This window comes from Meleagris gallopavo, chromosome 2 (genome assembly GCF_000146605.3).
Source record: "Meleagris gallopavo isolate NT-WF06-2002-E0010 breed Aviagen turkey brand Nicholas breeding stock chromosome 2, Turkey_5.1, whole genome shotgun sequence".
Taxonomy (NCBI): Eukaryota; Metazoa; Chordata; class Aves; order Galliformes; family Phasianidae; genus Meleagris; species Meleagris gallopavo.
In genome coordinates this window covers 74,720,158-74,740,444 of record NC_015012.2, presented here as the reverse complement: position 1 = coordinate 74,740,444, position 20,287 = coordinate 74,720,158, and the positions used below count along the sequence as shown (strand labels likewise).

Here is a 20,287-nt window from a genome sequence, read left to right as displayed (position 1 = left end):
TCGGTCCCGTGGCCGCTCGGGCCCTGAGCGTGTGCGTTTGTGCCGCAGGTCACGGTGCTGGGCACCCCCGCCGAGGAGCAGGGAGGAGGCAAGATCGACCTGATCAACGCCGGGGCGTTTGACGACTTGGACGTGGTCTTCATGGCTCACCCCTCGCAGGAAAACGCGGCTTATCTGCCCGATGTGGCTGAGCACGAGTGAGTGAGCGAGCTCACGTGGGAAGGCTGGCTTCGCTGTTGTTCGTTCACCTCCCCGAGTTGCTGCTTGGCGAAGGCTGAGGTTAGGCCGGGACCTTGCAGGTGCCCTCCAGAGGAGGAATTTGCAGTCAGTGGACTGTAGTCAGCAGGTCGCTGTTGGGCACGCTGCTCTTCCCAGGGCAGCACTTAAAGAACCCGGATCTTGTGTGTCCTCGGAATCAGTTTTTTCTTCCTATATCTCTAGGTGTTTCTGTATGTGCATCTAAGAGAGTCTTCTCTCTCTTTAAAAAAAAAAAAAAATTTCATTTAAAAAGCACCTTTTTTTTTTTCTATTTCAGAACATACACTGTGGGGACATCTCATTAATTGTAATTTCTTGCATTTCTGAGCACCGGATCATGGAATTCTCAATACATCTTATTTTAATCAGTTTTGAAAGTGCTTGTTTTTACCTCTTGCATTTGGAAACAGCTGGCAACCAACTGAGTCTGAGTGCTGTTTGGGTCCTTAATAATTTCCAGCCTAAATTTAATTATGGCTATTCTGTATCTATTAACTCTAACATCAGCTTTGTCTTTAGATTCAAATTATTTCCTGGCATTCTCTCATGTGTACCATCACTATATGTACAGACAGCAGTCATGCCCTCATTCCGCCTTTTTTCAGTCAGCTGGCAGCAGTTATTTGGCAATACTGCCTTGTCATCTCTTGATTAGCTCACATGTTCATTTTCTGCACTTGTTCTGTACTTGTACTTGCAGAGACTTCTTGGCTTGTTCCTTACTGGATGTGTAACTAGAGCTGTATACTTGGGGTAAAATTGCATTGCTGAGCTAATGCCAGGGCCACAGTGTCTCATTTCCCAGAAATTTCAACATATAGACATTCTTAGAGTGATTTGGCTTTCAGTAAACTGATACTTTCCTTTGTAGGCAGCTAGCATCAATGGGGCTTTCCTCTTCAGTTATTTTCAAGCAAGTGGCTTCTACAGAGAAATGCTTAGTCTGATTTTAAGCATTTGAGTTGAATTCTTTTCCTGCTATATTAGTCCTCAGGATCATGCCACTTTTTAGTATTATAAACCTTTTTCACTGTTTTAGTGTCTTAAGAGTATTCTGTCAGCAGCTTTTTAATAGCAAGTACCTTTTATGCCGCAGTTACCAATGGTACTTGATCCCACAGATTTGTCCTGCAGGGTCTTTGCTAGTGACCTCTTTCTAGTGACTTTTTTCCACATGTATTGAAATTAGCACTCTTAAATTCTGTAACAATTGTCCAGCCATCTGACTTGAGGACTGAGTGCTGTTTTCATCTTGGCTGTGTTACCTCCCAGCCCTGTGTGCACTTGATTTTATTGGCCTTTTTTTCTTTGCAGTGTTGCTCCCAGAGAATAATTTATTCAGTTACTGCTTAGCTTTGCAGTTAAAATGGATGAGATTGGCAAGAAGACCTAGTCCTCATTCCGTAGCTAGTCCTCTGTTAAATTCCTTCATCATGTGAAGAATCTGAACTGTTTAATCCGAAGTGTTTGATTTTTTTTGACACTTAGCTCAGCTAGGCTTTCAGTTGCTATTTCTTAAGACTGTGTTTGTAGTCTTTATTAGCAGTTCTTTCTCCATTTCATCTTCTGTAATGACCCCTTGAGATTGATACAGTAAGATTTGGGAATCCCCTTTGTGAGTTGATATCCTATTGTAGGGTACACATCCCAGCTAGCCTATAAACCTTGAAGGCGGAGGAGACGTGGAATTGAAGTACTGAGTGGAAACAGCTTGCTACCTCCAACAGCTTGAAATACTCAGCTTATGCCGTGATTGAAATAATGAGATTTCAAATGTACAAAGACTGCTTTCATGCTTTGTATTTGGTCTTTCGGTTGTTTCTAAGGAATTTTAGAATTAACAGTCACTAAATTATTAGTGCATCTATTTCCAAACTCAGGCTGACTTGTCTCAGGCAAAATCAACACCCTGGGATAACTGTTGTGAATGCATGCCATAACGTGGTGATTCTTATTCACTTTTCACCAGATTAGCCTGGGGTTTTTGTAGTTGGTTGAACAAAAACTTGAGGATTGCATTATCCACCAAAATCTGTTTTTATTCTGGATGTGACGTTTGTGTTGCAATAGAGGCCCCAAGAGAAGGAGTGCTGAATTTTTTTAATAAGCAGCTTCATGTTTCTTGTGGACAAAAATGATTGCAACATGGCTTTCATTTTTACTTTGTCTTCTCTCTAACTTGGAGAATGTTCAGGCATTTGTCCTGTCATCTTTATGAGCTGATTTGAAAGCTGCAGTCTAATGCTTGGGATGTTAAACTCATACTCTACAGAGTGGAAATCCTTGTGTGATCCTTGTGGAGGACGAGAGAGGAAGGAAAAAGGGAATTACAAAAGCTTGCTTAGTTTAGATTGCACACAATGAAGGAGTTATTTTGTGCTGCAACAGGGGACTCCATTGTGGCCCTTCTTGCTGTCTGGAATCTAAGTGCCAGTATTGACTTAGAGCTCTGGCGTGGTGCCGGGTCTGAGGGGTCACTGAGGACAAATGGCTGAGTTGGCGTTTGTGCAGGACAGGGATGACTGTGGTAGGCTTTCCCTAGCTGGATGAGTGACAAGTGAGTGTTTTGGGAAACTCTGTGAGTCTGAGGAAAGAGCATCATATGTAAAGTCTAGGATTTGAGGTCCAGCCAGTTTAGTTAAAACCTCTGGTATTGATAAAAGCTGGTATTTGCATATTTGAGAAATGGTAATAATTGGAGATGTCAATATTTAATATCTGCCTTATGTGTAGAGTGTTTTCATAGAACTGAAGATGCTATATTTCTTTGTAAGGCTAATAAATGGCACTCATCAGAAGAATTCACGCTTGCCTTCATCCTATCAGATAGGTTGAGGTGTGGTATTATGACTGGAAGCTGGAGGACACCTTTTGCACTGGGTTTCTTCCTCGTTGCAAGCTTTTCTCCCAGCATTTTTTGGTGTGTAAAGGGAAAGAGCATTACTGTAGAGTAATGTACATCTTCATACTACGCTGTGCTTTTACTACACTTAAAACTTGTTTTTGTTTAGACATGGATTGCGTGATCTTACTAATGTACTGTCAATTATGTGTAGTTTACAGAGCAAATTTAAAAGTTTGGCAAGAATTAGAGCAGTAAACTTCTAATGTTGAATCAGGTATCCTCTGAGAAGAATGTTAGTATCTCAGAACAATCAGGATGGTATAGGAAAGTGCTGGGGAAATTTAAGTATTACAGGAAGCCTTTAATCTGCAGGAAAGACTGTGCATTATGGGAACTGTTTTGCCTGATTGGCTCTTGATATTATCTGATATCATCAACTTTCTAGAAGTCTTTCAACACTTTCCTTCTCCCAAAGGTAGTTTAACTTTGCAGTGGTGTCATGTTAGGTAAATTGTTATTTGGTGTTCTGCTGCACAAGGCTTAAATGTGATTGTGTGAACAAAAGGAACTTTTTGTTTTAGAGGCTTTTTTTTTTTTAAGTGAATGAATAGCAAATAAGCAATGCCTTTTATTTCCTAGCGTGACTGTGAAATACTTTGGAAAAGCTTCTCATGCTGCTGCTTATCCTTGGGAAGGAGTTAATGCATTAGATGCTGCTGTTCTTGCATACAACAATCTGTCTGTTTTAAGACAGCAAATGAAACCCACCTGGAGAGTTCATGGTGAGATCTTCATTAAATCTGATGTCCAGCACGTAAGACTTTAGGCTGTTCAAATACTAACTTGCAAAATCCTACAATTTGAGATATTGCACTGTTGCATTAAATTAATAGTGTCACTTCAAATACTGTGGAATATCACTGTTTCACTTAAATAATATGCAATATTTACAATCGTTTCTGTGTCACAGTGAACTGTAGAAAATAAGCTTAATTTCAAGTCTTTGCACCTGCAGTTGCAGTTCAGAAAGAAGGAGCTAAGTGTGCTTCAATAGAATTCCTTAAAAGTTATGTATGTATTTTTACAGATGCTTAAGATCAAATGCTTCTGTGTAAAGAAGTATTAATTTCTGCATTATTTTTGTAGTCCTTTATGTTGACATGTAGTGTTTCAGTGACTTAAATTTATTTTCAGAAGTGCTAAGAAAAGTGATGACAGGAGTCTGTGGTTCTGAATAGTGGTCCAGTCAGATGTGCTGGATTCTGTTATTTAATATCTAGTAGACCTTGAAGTAGAAATACACCCTTCCTTTGCAATAAGACATGCTAACTGTTAAGCTTCATTTACCTTCAAAATCTTGCATTTCTTCTTGCATGGTGAGAAAGTTGCAGAAGTTGAGCTGAAAGCTGCCTGTTGGCTGTAAACCCAGATTTCCCCTCTTATACCTAGTACAGCTTTCTCAAAGTTTAAATTGAGAAGTGTGTCCATTGCTGAAGGACTTATGAATGTAGAGTTGTTTATTTGGAAAACTTGTGAGCAATGACTCTTACAGGATTCCCAAGCTCATGACCATTATATATCGTGGCATCTTGTGCTCTCTAGCACCTGTGCATATTTCTCTCCAGGAGATCTAAATGGAGTCTGGAAGCCCTAGTCTGTAGATGAAGATAACATTTGCAGTTCTGCTGCTGAGCTTACCCAAATGAGTTTCAGTGGGTGTAGCCTTGCCTCTCTAATCTATTCCTCCATAGGAGACAAGACATTTGGGTTTGGGTATATGAAACTCACCTTGCAGGCTTAAGAAAGGACTTGGAGGTGGCTAACTCTTCTATTTTTCTCTTGGTTTCTGCAAGCCTCGTAAGCAAAAAAAAAAAGACCTAAACAAACCTTGTTGAGGTAACACTCCCAAAACAGTAAAACTTAAATTATTTTGTTGATAAATTTACTGTCATAAACTTTGTTGTCAAGCTGGAAAAAAAAAATTAAAATGTCTGTTGGGAAGGTGTAAGTAACCAGAGTGAGATTTTATTCTAGAGATGCTTTGCTTACATCTGTGTATTAGATGTTCTGTGTTGTAGGCTTGCATTAACTAACTGCCCTAAGTGATCCTGTGAATCTTAGACTTAACCCACTAACAAGCACTGCAATACTTTTCTATTGTTTTAAGTCTAGAATCTCTGAGCAGTGTTTTATGTAATTGAACATGTTATATTGAGTTGGTCTTGTATTTTCTTCCTTCTCCACTTATGAGTAAATGTTGAACAGAAAGAAAAAGAATCTACTGTTTTTCAAGTTGCAACAAGTTATATTAAACAGTGTGCTAAAGTGAAGTTCTATGTAGAAGCAGTGTTCTGTCTGCAGAGCAGACTGCTTTTAAGATCTGCTCTCCGTTTATTATTGTATATTCATATTTAAGTAAATACATACTCTTAGGCTCTATCCAGTTATGCTTACAAAGTGCTGCATTGAAGAAAAGGAGAGCTGTTTGCTTATTAAGCTGTTTTGAGCAGACATGTTTTGATATGTCATGCAAATCTGCATGATTGCTTACTGACTTTCTGATTCTTTGTTTATGATGTCTGTGTCTCATCTGAGCTATTCCCTTTATGGTGGGCTAGTGCTGGTTGTTGCTTGATTCAGCACTTTGCTTTGTCTGTATTCCAGATTAAAAATGTTGACTTTGGAATTCCTAGTATTTGTAGACTTTCTGCATCGAAGGTAAAGATTTGTTGCCCCTTTCCATCCTGACAGCACAGCCTTTTCAGGCTTCAGTTACACACATCAGTCCTTTTGTGCACTATTTCCATTTAAAGTAAATAAGGTGGTTCTCAGGTTCAATGGAAATCAAATCATAGTCCATATATGTAAATTGAGAGCAGGAGGGGAGGCCTGGAACAAAGGCAGCCTGTTGGAAGCAACTAGCTGTCATATAATATTGATGGCTACAGTATTTTATTGTTGAAATTACTAAGTATTGTGTTTTTTTACAATAATGCCTCTGATGCCATAACCAGAAAGGATGTAGCTGTCGTGTGTTTCCCTGAAGGAATTCTTGAAACTCAAACTTAACTCCAACAAAACTGTGTATGTATAGTATACACTGTAAGATTTCTGAAGAATTAGTATGAGAAATCTAATAAGCTTTCTGTCCCTTGTAGCACACACATCATATCAGCATTGCACAGTAATGTAATGTAGTCATTACATTTTTCTCTTCAAGCTGGTAGAAGTTGGAAACATCCTAGTTGAGGAAACCTTTAAAAGCTGGAAATGAAGGTAGCCTTTATAACAGGCTATTTTCTTTGTCATTGGCAACCAGATTTCTTTGCAACTATAAAGCACTGGATTCCAGGGGATTAATTACAAATGCTAGCTTGGTTTGTCTTTAGGCTTATAACAGATGTCTAACCAAAGAATAAGGTGAAATCATGCTGGAAAGCATGTACACATTCCACTTAATCTAATCTGATGTGATAAAGAAATTTTGCTTATGCACTATGTTTTTTGGCATTTTGTATTTCATACTCAACTGATGCTTTGTTTCTGTATGTATTTAGTTCTTGAGTGAAGAGTTTCATGACAAGGATGAAGATAAAGCAGTAGGATTTAACACTGATAGTTTAACTCGACTTTCCTCTTTCTACAGGTATTATAAAAAATGGTGGTGTGAAACCTAATATCATTCCTTCTTACACTGAAATGGAGTTTTACTTGCGTGCCCCTTCAATGAAAGATCTTTCTGTTCTGACAGAGAAGGTTGAGGACTGCTTCAAAGCTGCAGCACTGGCCACAGGATGCAAAGTATGAATATATTCTCATGGCCCTGTGTTCTGATCTAGAGTTGAGGAGCACGGAATTGAACACAGCACACCAAATAGGATCTTGGAGAGGGAAAGAATCTTTTTCCTTATCCTGCTGGTTACTAATACAGCTCAGTTTACATTTGGTCCCATTACCTCAGGGACGCCCTACTGAATCCTGTTCAGTATACTGTGTTTCCTCCCATTTGGCTTCCAGACAGCACTGCTGCGTGGGATACTTCCCTCCTAGATGTAGGACATTGGATTTGTTGAAGTTCATGAGGTCCCTGCCAGCCTGTTTCTATTCTTGTTGTGCTGGCATCCTTCTGAATAGTGTATAGCTCAGTCTTCAGCTTATCAGCTGCTTACCTGCTACATTGCCTGCTCCACACCAGTTAGGTATAGTTGGCAAACTTGGATGTGCTCCTGTTGTCTGTAACAGTAATAAGGATACCAAAACAGGAATGACACCCATATTGACTCCAGAGGGACGCTAAAAGTCACATGCAATGACATGGATTTTTCTGTCACTGTTCATAACCTTTTGAGGCTGAATGTCATCCATGTCCACTGAACCAGATGTCGTCATGAAAAGCTGAGCTCAATCACGTACTGTCTAGTCTTCAGTAAATCTGTGCTGGATATTCACTCTCACCTTATGACTCTTCTACCTGGACATTGGTTTTAGGGAGAATTAACTCCATAATCTTCTCAGGAGCTTGAGGATAGGATAGTAAATTCCAAGGTCCTCCTGACCCTTCAAGATAAATATGACAGCATTTTTTCAGTCACTTGGAACATCCCTCTACTTCAGTGACATTTAAAAAGTGATAGCTCATGATTTGCAGTGGTGTTCCTTTCTCACTGAGCACCCTGGATGCCTCCCATTCCTCTCTCTTGTGGCTGGTTTAAACAGTAAGATTGCCTTGCAATATATTTATAAGATAGGAGGCCCTGGTGGCTCTCGGTACGTAGTGCTAATGCAGCTCATCAGAACAAAGAGGTATCATGTATATAACTGTGAACCAGTGAACTGTGAGGAGCATTTTAGGCACTAGGTGCTGTTTGCCTGTTTTGGCTTCTCCACTGCAACTAGAGAAGGGCTTCAGAAAGTCTGCTTCATTCTGAATAAAAGCTGAAATCTCTTTTGGAACTCGATGTTGGTAGATATTTTTTTACGCTTGTTTTCAAACATTTATTGTGTGAATTCAGTCTGAGAACATTATTGAGGCTGTAATTATTGGAACTGCTTTAAACAAAAGTAGTGAAACAGAATTTTGTGAAAGACTTAAATTGATTTTGACATAGGTTGATAGTACCTGCAGTGAAAATCATTAGAAGCTATTACAGGAAGATTTTCCTGCTCTTCTTAGAGAGGCAGTCTGTGAAATCCTTATGGTATTTGACTGCCTCTTGGAAGCTTGACAGAAAATAAAGCTAATGTTTGGCTGAATGTTACGTTTCTGAAAGAAACTTTGTGCTTTTGTCTGCTGTGATATGGTTCTGAAGTATGGACGTGTACTTTTTCAGTCTTTGTTTACATTAAACTGCCTTAAGTTGGAGAAAGGTGTCTAACAGCTTGTTTCTCTTGACTAGGTGGAAATAAAAGGGGGTAAAAACGATTACTACAATGTGCTTCCAAATAAAAGCCTGCAGAAGATTTACAAGGAGAATGGAAAGAAGCTTGGAATAGAATTTATATCAGAAGACTGCATTTTGAATGGTTTGTCAGGTAACTTGATCTATTTCTTTTGTTATGACAAGTCTTAAGTGTGTAAAAGGATGAGACAGAGGTAGGTTAAACAAAACAGCTTGATCAGAAGAAAAGGTCAGATTAGAAAACTGAAACAGTGTAAAAGGGTCATACGTCTGGCCTGTGCTCATTTGCTGTAGAAGCAGAGAAATTTCCCGTTACACATTGAAAGCAATAATTGCTTTATGGTAATATTTCTGAAAATATTTCAAGTAAGGAACACTCAAATTTGGGATGAATTGAGGCTCCTTGTGTAACTTTGAAGTACAAAATTCTGCTTTATGCTATGAATAGAGATTACCTGTTAGAAACTTTGTTTTATAATACTGTCAAGCTTACATACAAACAAATTTCTGGCCATCTTACTAAGAGTTTGCTGTTTTTGAAGTGACTGAGTGAAGTTTTAAGCATCTCAGTAATAGATTAAAATCTTATTCCATGAACAGGTAATTTTGTGCTTCTAGTTCACAAATTCAGCAGAGTAGTTTTCCACAGGGTGCCATTCAAGTAGTTGCTCATTTCATTGTCTTGACTGTCTCAGAGCTACTACTTCTTAGTTTCTGACCTACACAGAGTAGTTGGACTGAACTCCTGAATGCTCAGGTGGGTCTCTTGTTACCTTTTGCAGTTTTTTAGGATCTTCTTCCAGGAGTGCTGTTCAAGTCTTGTAAGTGCTGCTACAACCTTGTTGTTTTGGTTGGAAGGAAAAGTGTGTGCTCAGTAAAAATAGTTACTCTTAGTAACTATAGTTAGTTACTAAATTAGTTTGTGTTACTAATATCCTGTATGTTAAATGCAGATCAGCTTTAGGCAGGTGAGGTCTTGCTGTGTGGGTTCAGAATTCTCAAACTCTTTGGATGGGGTTCATAACAGATCTGATGGTATTCTGGTTGCTTTTTTCCCTCTGTTTGCCACTTCTGAATTGGGACAATGCTAGCATATTTTCACCAATTGGTTTGGTTGTTGGGTATAAAATCAATTTATAACGAAAGTCAGGTTTCTTTTCTCCCTTCAGCATGGTACAAGAAAGATCTACTTTGCCCATTTAGCCTAAGAAGGGGGAGAAGCAGAGAGGGACCTCATTTAGAATGTTCACTGTAGTGAAATTTTCTGGAGCTTTACTAGTTGCTTCCCTTGGTGTTGTGTTGAGGGTTCAGAAGATCGTTAACAACTAGTGGTCCTGCTCGTTCAGGCAAGCTTTGAATGGTTGCTACAAACATCTATCTTCTTGCAGTAGTGCTTTCACATGTAAGTTAGGTGATACCTTAAATATTAGACATGAATTTGCTTAAACTGAAACTCCTCATGTGCTTGTCCTGTCCTTAGGCTGCTTGTCAGATGTCAGAATAGGGCTGAGAAGTTACATTTTTACTGACTTTTCTTTCCACAGTTTCTCCTGTGAATTCTTGTGATGGGGCTTGCAGTAGTAGTAACAAAGCACAGTCTCCAGAGATGTAGAAGCAAAAGTTTGTATGCAAGCCTGTTTGGGGGAGGGTCAAGTGTTTTGTGTCATCTTTTTCAAGACCTCTATTTCTGTTTAGTTTTCATACGGTTTTCAATGTTTTCTTTTAGGATATCAGTTTCTTCTGTTGAAAGGGAAGGAAAGCTCAGTTGCTTCTCCATATCCGTGCAGCAGCAAAGTCGCTAACAGATGAGCATACTCACTGCTGCCTCTACATGCCTATTAGTGTCGGTCTGCTTACAGCTATCTCTCTAGGCAGCTAAGCATCATGAGGTCTGCCTTTACTATGTGGCACACTCCACTCTTTTTGCACTCAAATGGAAAGATGTGAAAGAGTTGAGTTAGACTGAGGAGGTGCCGTGACCTGTTCCTCCTGCTGATAGGATAACTTTACTGCAGGATGTTGGTGACCTCCCAAAGCACCCACCCTTATGATAACTTATTCTGGTATCTTTAGGATTCATAGATTTTGCTGGTACCCTGTGCACAGGATTGGTGTAGATGAAGTTAAGGAACCAGTATGTTTTGAAAATACTCCTTTTGAAGTTTTGGGGCTGAATAAAAAGGCCTCCTTGCATCAGTTGCATTTTTCTTTTCCATTCATGCTTTGTGGTAATAACAGACTTCCAGACTTGCTCAGTGACTTAAATAGGCTTCAGTATTTGCTTCAGGGTATTTTTCTGAAATGCTGGAGTCCTGATACATTTATGTTGGAGGTAGTGCACGAATGTATATTGTATTCATAACTGCTGTTCTTCATATTTCCTGAAGGAAATCTGATCTGTGCTTCTCTGGCAAGCTTACAGTTTCAGGTGTTTGACTGGAAGCTATTGGGGCAGCTGTTGCTTTAAGCATACTGAAGGTTGTTATCACTAAGGAGTTAACGTTTTTCTGGCAGAGGGAAGATTTGGACTGCCACGTTTGTACTTAATAAATGAATTTTTATCTGGTAAACTCTCATCTTTTGAACTATCAACGCCTGGTTTAAATACCTTCTGTTCAGCAAAAATAATTCAGAAGTGATATTATTGGATGTGACTGGAGATGAACGTGGTTTCATGTGAATTACATGATAACGAACTGGGATGCGCTGGAAATTTTGATTCATTTGCTGATTGAAAGCAGGAAAAAAGCCAGCACAATCTTTTCAGCTGGTTGTGTATTGGGGCAAGTCTAGAACTCTTGATTTAGTCTGGAAGGGGCAGACCTTTTAGACTGCTGATTTGTCTTTCCAGATTTACCAAAGAATGTATAAATAGTACAGAGTCCTGCAAATGAAAACAACTTAGTGCTGTTCCACGAGTTTAATTCTCTTCAAATTCAAACTGGAAATTTTATGGAAAATAATACTTTTCTTTTTTTTTTTGGGAAAGCCTTTCTCATTCAATTTATGTGCAGGCATCGAAGACACCAAACTAGTCTTGTCCTCTTTTATCACAGACTGTAGTCTCTGTGGACTCACTTTTATTAGCTATGTTTCAACATAAAAATCTATATTCTTCAATCAGTTCACTACCAAATCTCAAAGCATTACTGATGTATTCTCACCAACAATGAAATGATACGGAGTCTACCTGATGTGTTAGAAAGAATTTAAATAATTAGATATGTCTTCAAAAGCCACCTCTGAAGGAACTCTTGCAGCTCTGACCTGAAGAAAGCTGGCAAGAATCCCTTAGTTGGTCATCCCTCTTTACCCACCCCCACTCTGAAACAAGGTCATTTTATGCTTTCCCTGCTACCTGAATTTCACAGTAACTGATGTGTTCCTTTCTGTAGCTACTAAACATCTCTTTAACAAATATGGAAGAACTGAGTGGATTACCTATTTGGCTTTATTAATAATAATTAAAAAAAAACCTCTCAGGACATAGTTATGAACTCTTAGATGACTTATTAGTAAGAATCTACCACTTTGGGATGGTACCTTTAAGTAGATGATGTAGTCCTCGAGATGGTTGCTGTTGCTAGCTCATAAACCAGTGGTGCTAGCTAGTCAGGTATGGCTATCAAGAATTCTTTATATCTGCAAAGCACAGTAGCATTCTGTGTGGAGTTCAGTTTGGGTCTTGTTTTTTTCAGGAGTGTTTGTACAGTTAATGTTTCCATAACTGAGAATGATGAAAAAGTGCCAGAAAACATAATTGTCCTCAGTCTGTTTTTGTTTAAAAATAGCTTGTACTTCAGAGTTTGTACTTCTTGTGAAACACTTGCATAGTGGTGAAAAGAGGTAACTGTTGGAGCTGCTGATAAGTGCTGGAGCAGGATTTGCAATAGCTGGACTGTGCCAAACTCAGAGGCTTGGAGCTTTCCTCTTTTCTGAATTAACAGCTTACTCAGGAGATGCTTGATGAGAATCTCAGTAAATGGGATAGGAACAGGTTTATGTATCTTTCTTGCAGTCCAGTAACAAGTTAGTGACCAGAAGCACGCTGCAGAGCATCTGAAGATGGTTAGTTAAGAAAAACTTGGTTCTCAGATGGGAGATTTTTGTGTAGATAATGACTCATTGGAGATGCTTACATATTTGTATTTGGGACAAAGGATATCCTGTTTTAAATGTGGGATGGAGGTGGTATCTGTCATAAATTTTCCTACATAATTTACAACTCTTCAACACATTGACTGAGAATTTTCATGCTACTTCTAGGTTCCACAGATTTTGGAAATGTTACCTTTGTAGTCCCTGGGCTTCATCCTTATTTTTATATTGGTTCTGATGCCTTGAATCATACTGAGCAATACACAGAAGCTGCAGGTGAGTGAAAGTGGAAATGGTCAGAAGCTTACATCTAGAACCCTGAAGTGTGGTGTGGTTGCTGTCTCTTTGCTACAGTACAATTAAGGAACTAAATATTTTGAATTGCACGAGATTAAAGCTTTTTTGTGCTTCTGAAGTGTTCAGAGCTACTGTATAGTAAATATGTAGATGTACTGAAGTGCAAGTATTGGATCTAAAAGAGACTGCATGTGACTGGCTGTGTAGAAATGGAGTTGCTTTCTTCTAGCATGATGAGGTATGAGCTGAATATGGATCTTGAAACAACTTAAGTGCAGAGCTACAGAGAAAAAGCTGAAAATGTCTAGCAATTTTATTTTTGTATTTAAAATTAAATATACATGGAAAGATGACCCATTCCTTATAGTAAAAGCTGGACTTTTCTTCAGAATACTGTCTGCTAAGAAGTTAGAAGAATTAGCCAGCACTGGTGGCACGTTCTAAGAGTTTCTAAATATGAGTCAAGAGATGAAAGTAGTAATTTTTATTCCTAAAGCACAGTGTTCTGCAAATAGAGGTGACAATGTAAAACTCTGCCTTTTCTAAAAATGGAAGTGTGAACATTTGCTTTCCTACTTTCCATCTTCTTTATGTAAGAAGCGGAAAGTTAAGCACTTCCATATCAAAAATTGTTTTGTGGCATCAGTTGTGCTTCACATGGGTAGATTTTTGGGAAACTTTCTGTACTTGAAACTCTAGGATCTTCCTTACATGATGATCTAGTAGGTGTAATCTAATATGAGTTATCTAACATGAAATTTTTCTTACCTTTTTTCCATAGGGTCACAGAACGCCCAGTTCTATGCTTTGCGCACAGCAAAAGCTTTGGCTATGACAGCACTGGATGTCATTTTCAATCCAGATCTACTAGAACAAGTTAGAGAAGACTTCAGACAAATGAAGCTAAAAGAAGAGGGACAAGTAAATCAAGCAGAAACTGACAGAAAGCCTGGTGCTGGTGTAGGAGCATGTGCCTCACGCTAAACCTTATTAAACCTCACTCAATAGGGTTGATTCAATGGGGACACTTTGAATGTCAGTCAGGCCTGGGGTAGACAAGTAGCTGAACAAACATTGAGGAGAATCAAATAATAACATTGCTTTTAAAAATGCACACTTTCCTGTAGCTGTAATATTTGCTGTACTCAGTATGGTAGTGTATTTCGGAGAGACCTCAGATATGTTATCTGTCAGTTACAGAGTTGAATAAATGGTAGCATTTAGATCTCTTAAGTGATTCTCTTTTGCTATTGAAATATCCCTTATGGAACATACAGCACTTACATAGAAACTTCTGAAATAAGCATTATTCACTCTGATCACAGGCTGATTCTGACCTACAAGGCCAGTTACCTTGTTTTGGATCAAAGCAAACTTAAAACCTGAGATGATTTCGCTGGAAGGAAGGATAATGTATTTGGGAGCAGGCCTGTTTTTGATGGTAGTAGCTTCTAGCAGTGGAAGAGAACTGTTTATGTAGAGACAAGATCTGTTAAATTTGACTGTTCTGAAATGTATTGACCATCCTTCTGATAAATTTTAGAGGTGTTGTTTAGTCCTCCAAAAAAAAAAAACAAAAACAAAAAACCAACAATAAGCAGCTGAGTGTTTCTGTCTAGCACTAGTTTATATTGTTGAAGTTCTACTCCAGACAAAACAAATGTTTATGAAACATTTGCATTAGCCTGATCTAATGAATGTATACAGCAAAAGCAGTGAAATTGTTTTTTAGGAGAATGAAAGTGTGATATTGTGGAACATCAAGTGAAGGTAACTTGAAACTTGCTTTGTGCAGACTCTGATAGTAAGTTCTGAGGAGCTTGCACTGAAGATTTCTTGTGAAGGAAATGATTTCTCAAACCTGTTTTGTCCTACATCCCAAGCATCAGATCTGTTAAATCTTGTCAGTTGTCCTTTCTATGTAGCGTGGTTAGTTTCTTTAATCCTTATTTGACTTCTTGCAGACATTTATGTGGCAGATTTTATTTGAGAGATAATTTGTGTGAAAACCCACTGTTTTTTTTTTTTAATTGATTCCTTAAACTATCATGTGAATACGTAGGAGAGAATTTTTTGTCAGATGCAAGTTACTGAGCTATTTGGACACACTGAGTAAAAAGCAGCTTATTAGCTAACGTTTTCCCAAGCATAGTAGTAAGAGAAATCAGAAAGTCTGTATACCTAAAACAATTTTGGAAACATTGCTTTTAACAGCACGAGTCTCTAAATCGTAAATTCTAGAAGGCTAATCAGAATTTTATTGTATTAATTTCCAAATTATATTTTCTAATTTAAAAGAAAACCAAAATAATTTAAAAAACACACAGAGTAATTGGTTAAATTTTTCACTCCCTCTGCATTTGTTTTTCGTTGCTGTTTTTGAGATGGAGTGGCAGAATCCCAATGAAAAGAATATGTGCTACACGGTTGTGCAAGCTGATGTGAGTTACTGTCTTCTCAGTACTTTGTCCAACTAGCTGGCTGTTCATTGCATCATGTCCAAGATTATTTATACATCTCAGTAATAAAAGCACATCTTAATTTTGTTGTAATCATCACTGGAGTGAGAATAAAACTGCTCAAAAGTATTGATAAAAGATGAATTTATATCAATCACAGTTGTGGCTGAATTTTTTGTCTGCTGATTTATATTGGGATGCTGTGTGAGTTCATTTGTATACTGTGCTTTTTTTCCTTAGTTTGATATAATTATGCAAGAGCAAGCGGGTTTGGAGCTCTCTGTTTCCATTTTGGTCTGCCAGTGAACAGTTCTTTTGAGGGGCATAGTGCTTTTCAAATACAATATTTAATAGTAGTTTTTATCATCCTCAGGCTGCTTCAACTATTAAAACTTGTTAGAATTTGTAGAATTGGCAGGGTTCTCTGGAAGGAACTCAGGCAGTCTCTGTCCAGCCACCAGCTTGAAGTGGGGCAGTCATCACTGCTGGGTCAAGTTAGTTTGGCTTCATCTGCATCCTGGAAGTCTGTTTCCTCAGGCAAATTGATCCTGGTTTATCTCAAAACATTTGTTGTAAGGTTCAGAACCAAACTAGTTTGAGATTTAAGGTAAATTTACTGTTATGCTGATATAAAACATAAAACTAGTTTGGAGGAGAAAACTAGTTTGGAGGAGGCACTGTTCTTATAAGAATCAAGTATTGCAAATCCTTCTAATTGGAGGTGAGTAGCTGTGTGGCAGTCTAGATTTTATGCAAAGCTTTTGTTAACAAATAGTTCTGAAAGTTACTCTTTGCATGGGCTCTGTATATGACTGATTGGTTTTGGTATGTGGCTGTTTTGTGACTTAGAGTGGTGCTACATACATTTAACAGCAAGTAGTGCTTATGTAAACCAGGGCTTTGGGTTTGAGAGAAGATGCAGGGAGATAAAGCTCACTTGAAAATTACCTTTGCTGAGGGATACCTGCTTCAAGAAATAACAGATCAATATAGATGAAGCATTGTAAGCAGTTTCTGAAGCCTGTTAAGGTGATCCTGGGGTTCTCTCTGTATCCTGCAGGGATTGCAGGGAGTTGGGTTCTGTTCTGTATTGAGAATCTTTTGGCTGGACATGAGAGATAGAAAACTGAAATCTAGTTATTTGATTGTTATGAGGATATCCTTTTACTAGAAAAGAGAATTTGTTTTTCTTCATGCCTGTTTGTTTTTCTAGCTGTTTCTGACTGAAATTTTCCTTTTTGCTCCTTCACCTTTTCAGAACTTAGCAACATCTTTAAAGACTATTAAAGGCTTCGGTCTCCAAAGCTTTTAACCTGGACACGTTCCCAAGCAGAATTTGTCAAACCAGAACTCACCTAGACCAGCAGTAGACTTCAACCTCTAAAAACAGCACCATCCCAGAGGGGGCTTTGGGTTGGCCTCTGAGAAACGGTCTCAATCATATCACAAAGTAACAACCTAGGCAAGAAAGTGAGAACTATTAAATCCAAACAGTCTCAGGGAGGGGTGGGAATCTAAATGCTGTCTTTGAGATTGAAAGTTTGCTCCTCATCAGAGCTCTGCCTGTAAAATCCTGGAGCTCTCAGGTGCTGTGGGGTTTTAAAGTCATGTGGTATTTGTCTTGATCAGATCCAGAGCAAAAAGATCTTTTGTGTGTATATAAACTCATGGAGATCACTCTTTTGAATTTGGGAAACACAGTGCTGTATGAAGTGGTGGTTTTGATGATGAGCATTTCTAGAACCAAAACAAAGAACCCACTCTAATTTATTGTGGAAATGAGAAAGAGTAGAGCGTTAATGTTTGGATACAAACCAATACACTGGAAAATGAAAAGTAGTTACTGTGTATGAAGTATGTTTAATGATTGCAGTCCTTAAGAGCAAACACTGGCTGTATATGACATATCCTCTTCTTATACAATGCATCTATATACATATTTACATAAGACTGAAAAGGCACTGGAGTTTCCAAAATAAAACACAAGTCATTTCACAATGTGAATCCAGATGCAGAGGTTGCAGAATCTGTTTAGGACACCGTGGGAAGGGAAGCTTTTGAAATCTCATGGAGAATTAGAAACCAGTCTTCCCCTGGAAGCCAAGGAATCTGAAAGTCCAACTCCCATTTGTATCTCTTGAATCTTCCTTAATTTTCTGGTTAATGGTCCTATAAGGTGTCTAGTACTGAAGCAAATTACGCTGTGTAGGCTTACAAAGCTGGATAGCTTACTGCAGTATCTGCTGCTCCTATCTGTGCTGTTCTTAGAATTGTGGGTGAAAATGGGTTCTTAATAATAGTGAGGACCTAAATGCGTCCCTGTGCGAGCAGTTCACAAGAAGTCTTGGAGCCCTCTGTAAAGAAAGGTGCCTTCAGAATAAAGGAGAGCAGGCAGTCCTGGTGCTTCTACCACGGTGATCTTTCTACTTTCATCCAATTAAGATGTTACATTTTAATACTTACTTTTAATCTTTTGGGGAAAAAACAACAACAACAACAACAACCTCAGTGGATAGAGAATATGGTATGGTAAGAAGAAGCTAAGATGGTATATGTATGTGAAGAAAAGTCTCTGTAACAAAGCTATCTCATGGTGGCTGAGTTTGTCTTTCAGTAATTGTAGTTCTTGTGGTTTCAGTGGCACGTAGAGGCAGTGTAGGTCCATTTTGCATTTCACGATTCCAGCAGTTATAAGAAGTGCTGAGTACTTGTACATGATATTTATTTACACATGAAATTGAAGCAGCAACCAGCAGTGTTCAGCATTAGTCCATTCTGGACTAATTTCCTGAAATATTTTACTACTTCTACACTACAGATTTTGCATTGAACAGATGCAGAATTTATGCTGGCTGGCTGCTCTTCTGAAGCTGTGATGTCAAGTAGAAACTGAGGTGAGTACTGAGTGCCCCCGGTGCCAGCCTTGTCTTCTTGTCCTGCCCTGGGTTGTTCTGTACCTGCTCTGAAGGCCCGGAGGGCTGTGAGGTGCCAGGGAGAAGCAGAGTTGTTCAATTGGACCTGGGTCTCTCTCACGGTCAGAACTCCTTTCCACTTCATTCCAAAGCTTTTGGCATGGTAATTTTACAACTGTAATGTGGTTACATTAGCAGTCAGTGCATCTGCTTTGTCACCTGCTGAGCACTTTTCTGCTGGCCTTTCATTAAAAATAGATGGACCAGGCTTCTTCTGGAACTGCATGCACTCACCAAAGTCTTTGTCAGGAGCAGGACTTTACCAGCTGCAGCAGTTCTTGGCATTCAGGCTGCAGAGAGCTCTCCTGTACCAACCAGTAGCACCGATGCTGTCTCAGCAAGAAGTGGCTTCTCCTACAGTGGTTGTATTCTTTTGTGTAGACACCCACTTTTCTTCACTGGATCACTCTGTAGAGAAATCTTTTCCCTCTCCTAGGAAACTCAAGCAAAACTCCCATTGACCCAAATAAGCAGCTCCAAGGAGAGGTCCCGTGTTTCCCAGAGGATTTGGCATCAAGGAAAGTCCAACTTTTGTTCAGACTGATGGATTCCTTGGTAAATGTACACTGCAAGTTATATTTTAAAAGGTTAATCAATACAGCTTGGAAATACTTCATTGTCTTTAAGTACAATTGAGACAGCACAAGTGTGAAAGGTATTGCTGCTTGGCTCTGTCAGTGCAGCACTGCCAGCACAGTGTGCACGGAGCAATGAAAGCCACTTTTGGCCATTAATAGTCTTGTTGAAGTGTTTCCCACTATTGGACATTCTGTTTTTGCAAAAACTGCTTCTGACCTCATCCTGCAAGCACGCAAGTGTTTGCATATCTTTTGTACTTATCGGTGCTAAGTGCTGTCTGTCTGCTGAGTTCAGAGATGTATGCGTGGGCTCAAACACTGAGAGAACTGGGAGTTGGGGTCACAAAATGGAAGTTGCGCCATATATAAGCAGCTGGCAATTAGTGTCACTCACTGAAGTAGATTACAGTGGCCTGTGAGGCACAAGAAGGAGCATAGCACAGCTTTAAATATGTATGAAGTTTTAGATTGTATATCCTATATTTATTTGAAATGTGAAATTCGCACAGTTATTTATGCCACGGATGAGTTGCACCTAGTAAAAAATAAATTGAAATCCTGAAAAAAATCAATCTTCAAATTAATTCTCTATGTTCATTTTGTTAGCCTATGAGACAGTACTCTGATATCCTGCCACAATACACTGTGACTACAGAAGTTACGTATGTTTATGAAAAAATGGACCAGTATATCAAGTTAAATAGAATGTATGCGCCAGGGAATATTATCCTGGAGTACTTGTCGATGGCGTGGGTATCGATCCGCATGCTGACGTATCTCTGGTTTTTCCTCCTGCCCGAGCCCCTCTCAGACCCCAGCGCCAGCTGCACCATCATTCTGTCCTGCTTGTCTCCGTTCTCGGACACGTAGTGCCCCAACTCGTTCACGTCACCGTCGTTGTAGCTGCCGTCCATCATCATGGGCCGGGGCTGAGGAAGGCTGCACGCACAGGGGAGCTGTGGGCACAGGCAAAGGAAGAGCGTTTTGGAGTTACGTTCAGATATACAAGGACAGCCCTATGAAAGGGACACTCCCTATGAAAGCAGAGGGGAGACAAGCCTGGGGAAGTGAGATGGCGAGGTTACAGAAAGGAGAAGGAGGCAGTGGAGTGGGCAGCAGCTTTTGGCTTCTGTTATTTCACGTCTGCTGGACAAAACGTAATCACAGAGAGAGGGAGGCTGTCTGTGGGAAAGTTCCTTTGGTTTAAGCATGAGTACCAGGACAAAAATAAAACAGTGGGACCTGTACTTAGAAGCTGAGAAATTCAGAGAAGGCGGCAGAGGGGAACTCCAAGGAGAAGTGTATCAGGTTTGCCCCATTTGAAGAGAAGAGCCTAGGCTGAAATTTTGGGCAGTCACAATTTAAGGTAATGAAGGCAAAA

General features: G+C 39.3%; 2 protein-coding genes across 3 annotated transcripts in view; one reads left to right on the top strand and one right to left on the bottom strand.

The window, feature by feature from the left end:
* The first annotated feature begins 24 nt into the window (after positions 1-24).
* PM20D2 (peptidase M20 domain containing 2) lies at positions 25-15,510 on the top strand. 2 transcript variants are annotated; one of them, XM_031552531.1, is made up of 6 exons: positions 25-197; positions 3,743-3,885; positions 6,750-6,904; positions 8,500-8,635; positions 12,769-12,876; positions 13,679-15,510. In XM_031552531.1, exons 1-6 carry the CDS (start codon positions 142-144, stop codon positions 13,879-13,881), a joined length of 801 nt encoding a protein of 266 aa, XP_031408391.1. In that variant the 5' UTR covers positions 25-141; the 3' UTR covers positions 13,882-15,510. The 2 variants fall into 2 exon arrangements, with proteins under 2 accessions (XP_031408391.1, XP_031408392.1); XM_031552532.1 differs by lacking the exon at positions 3,743-3,885 and having other exon boundaries at positions 38-197.
* An 89-nt stretch (positions 15,511-15,599) lies between these two features.
* The window catches only part of LOC100541243 (gamma-aminobutyric acid receptor subunit rho-1), a 36,755-nt gene continuing 32,067 nt past the window's right edge, over positions 15,600-20,287 (bottom strand). Inside the window, exon 11 of the mRNA XM_031552533.1 lies at positions 15,600-19,862. Within this exon, the coding sequence (XP_031408393.1) occupies positions 19,575-19,862 (288 nt within the window). The 3' untranslated portion in view covers positions 15,600-19,574. The remainder of the gene's footprint in view (positions 19,863-20,287) is intronic.

Excerpts from the sequence above, each read along its gene's own strand:
- PM20D2 (XM_031552531.1), top strand. The coding sequence starts at position 142 with ATGGCTCACCCCTCGCAGGAAAACGCGGCTTATCTGCCCGATGTGGCT. Across the intron at positions 6,905-8,499 it reads CACTGGCCACAGGATGCAAA|GTGGAAATAAAAGGGGGTAA; the intron begins GTATGAATATAT and ends TCTCTTGACTAG. Across the intron at positions 8,636-12,768 it reads CATTTTGAATGGTTTGTCAG|GTTCCACAGATTTTGGAAAT; the intron begins GTAACTTGATCT and ends TGCTACTTCTAG.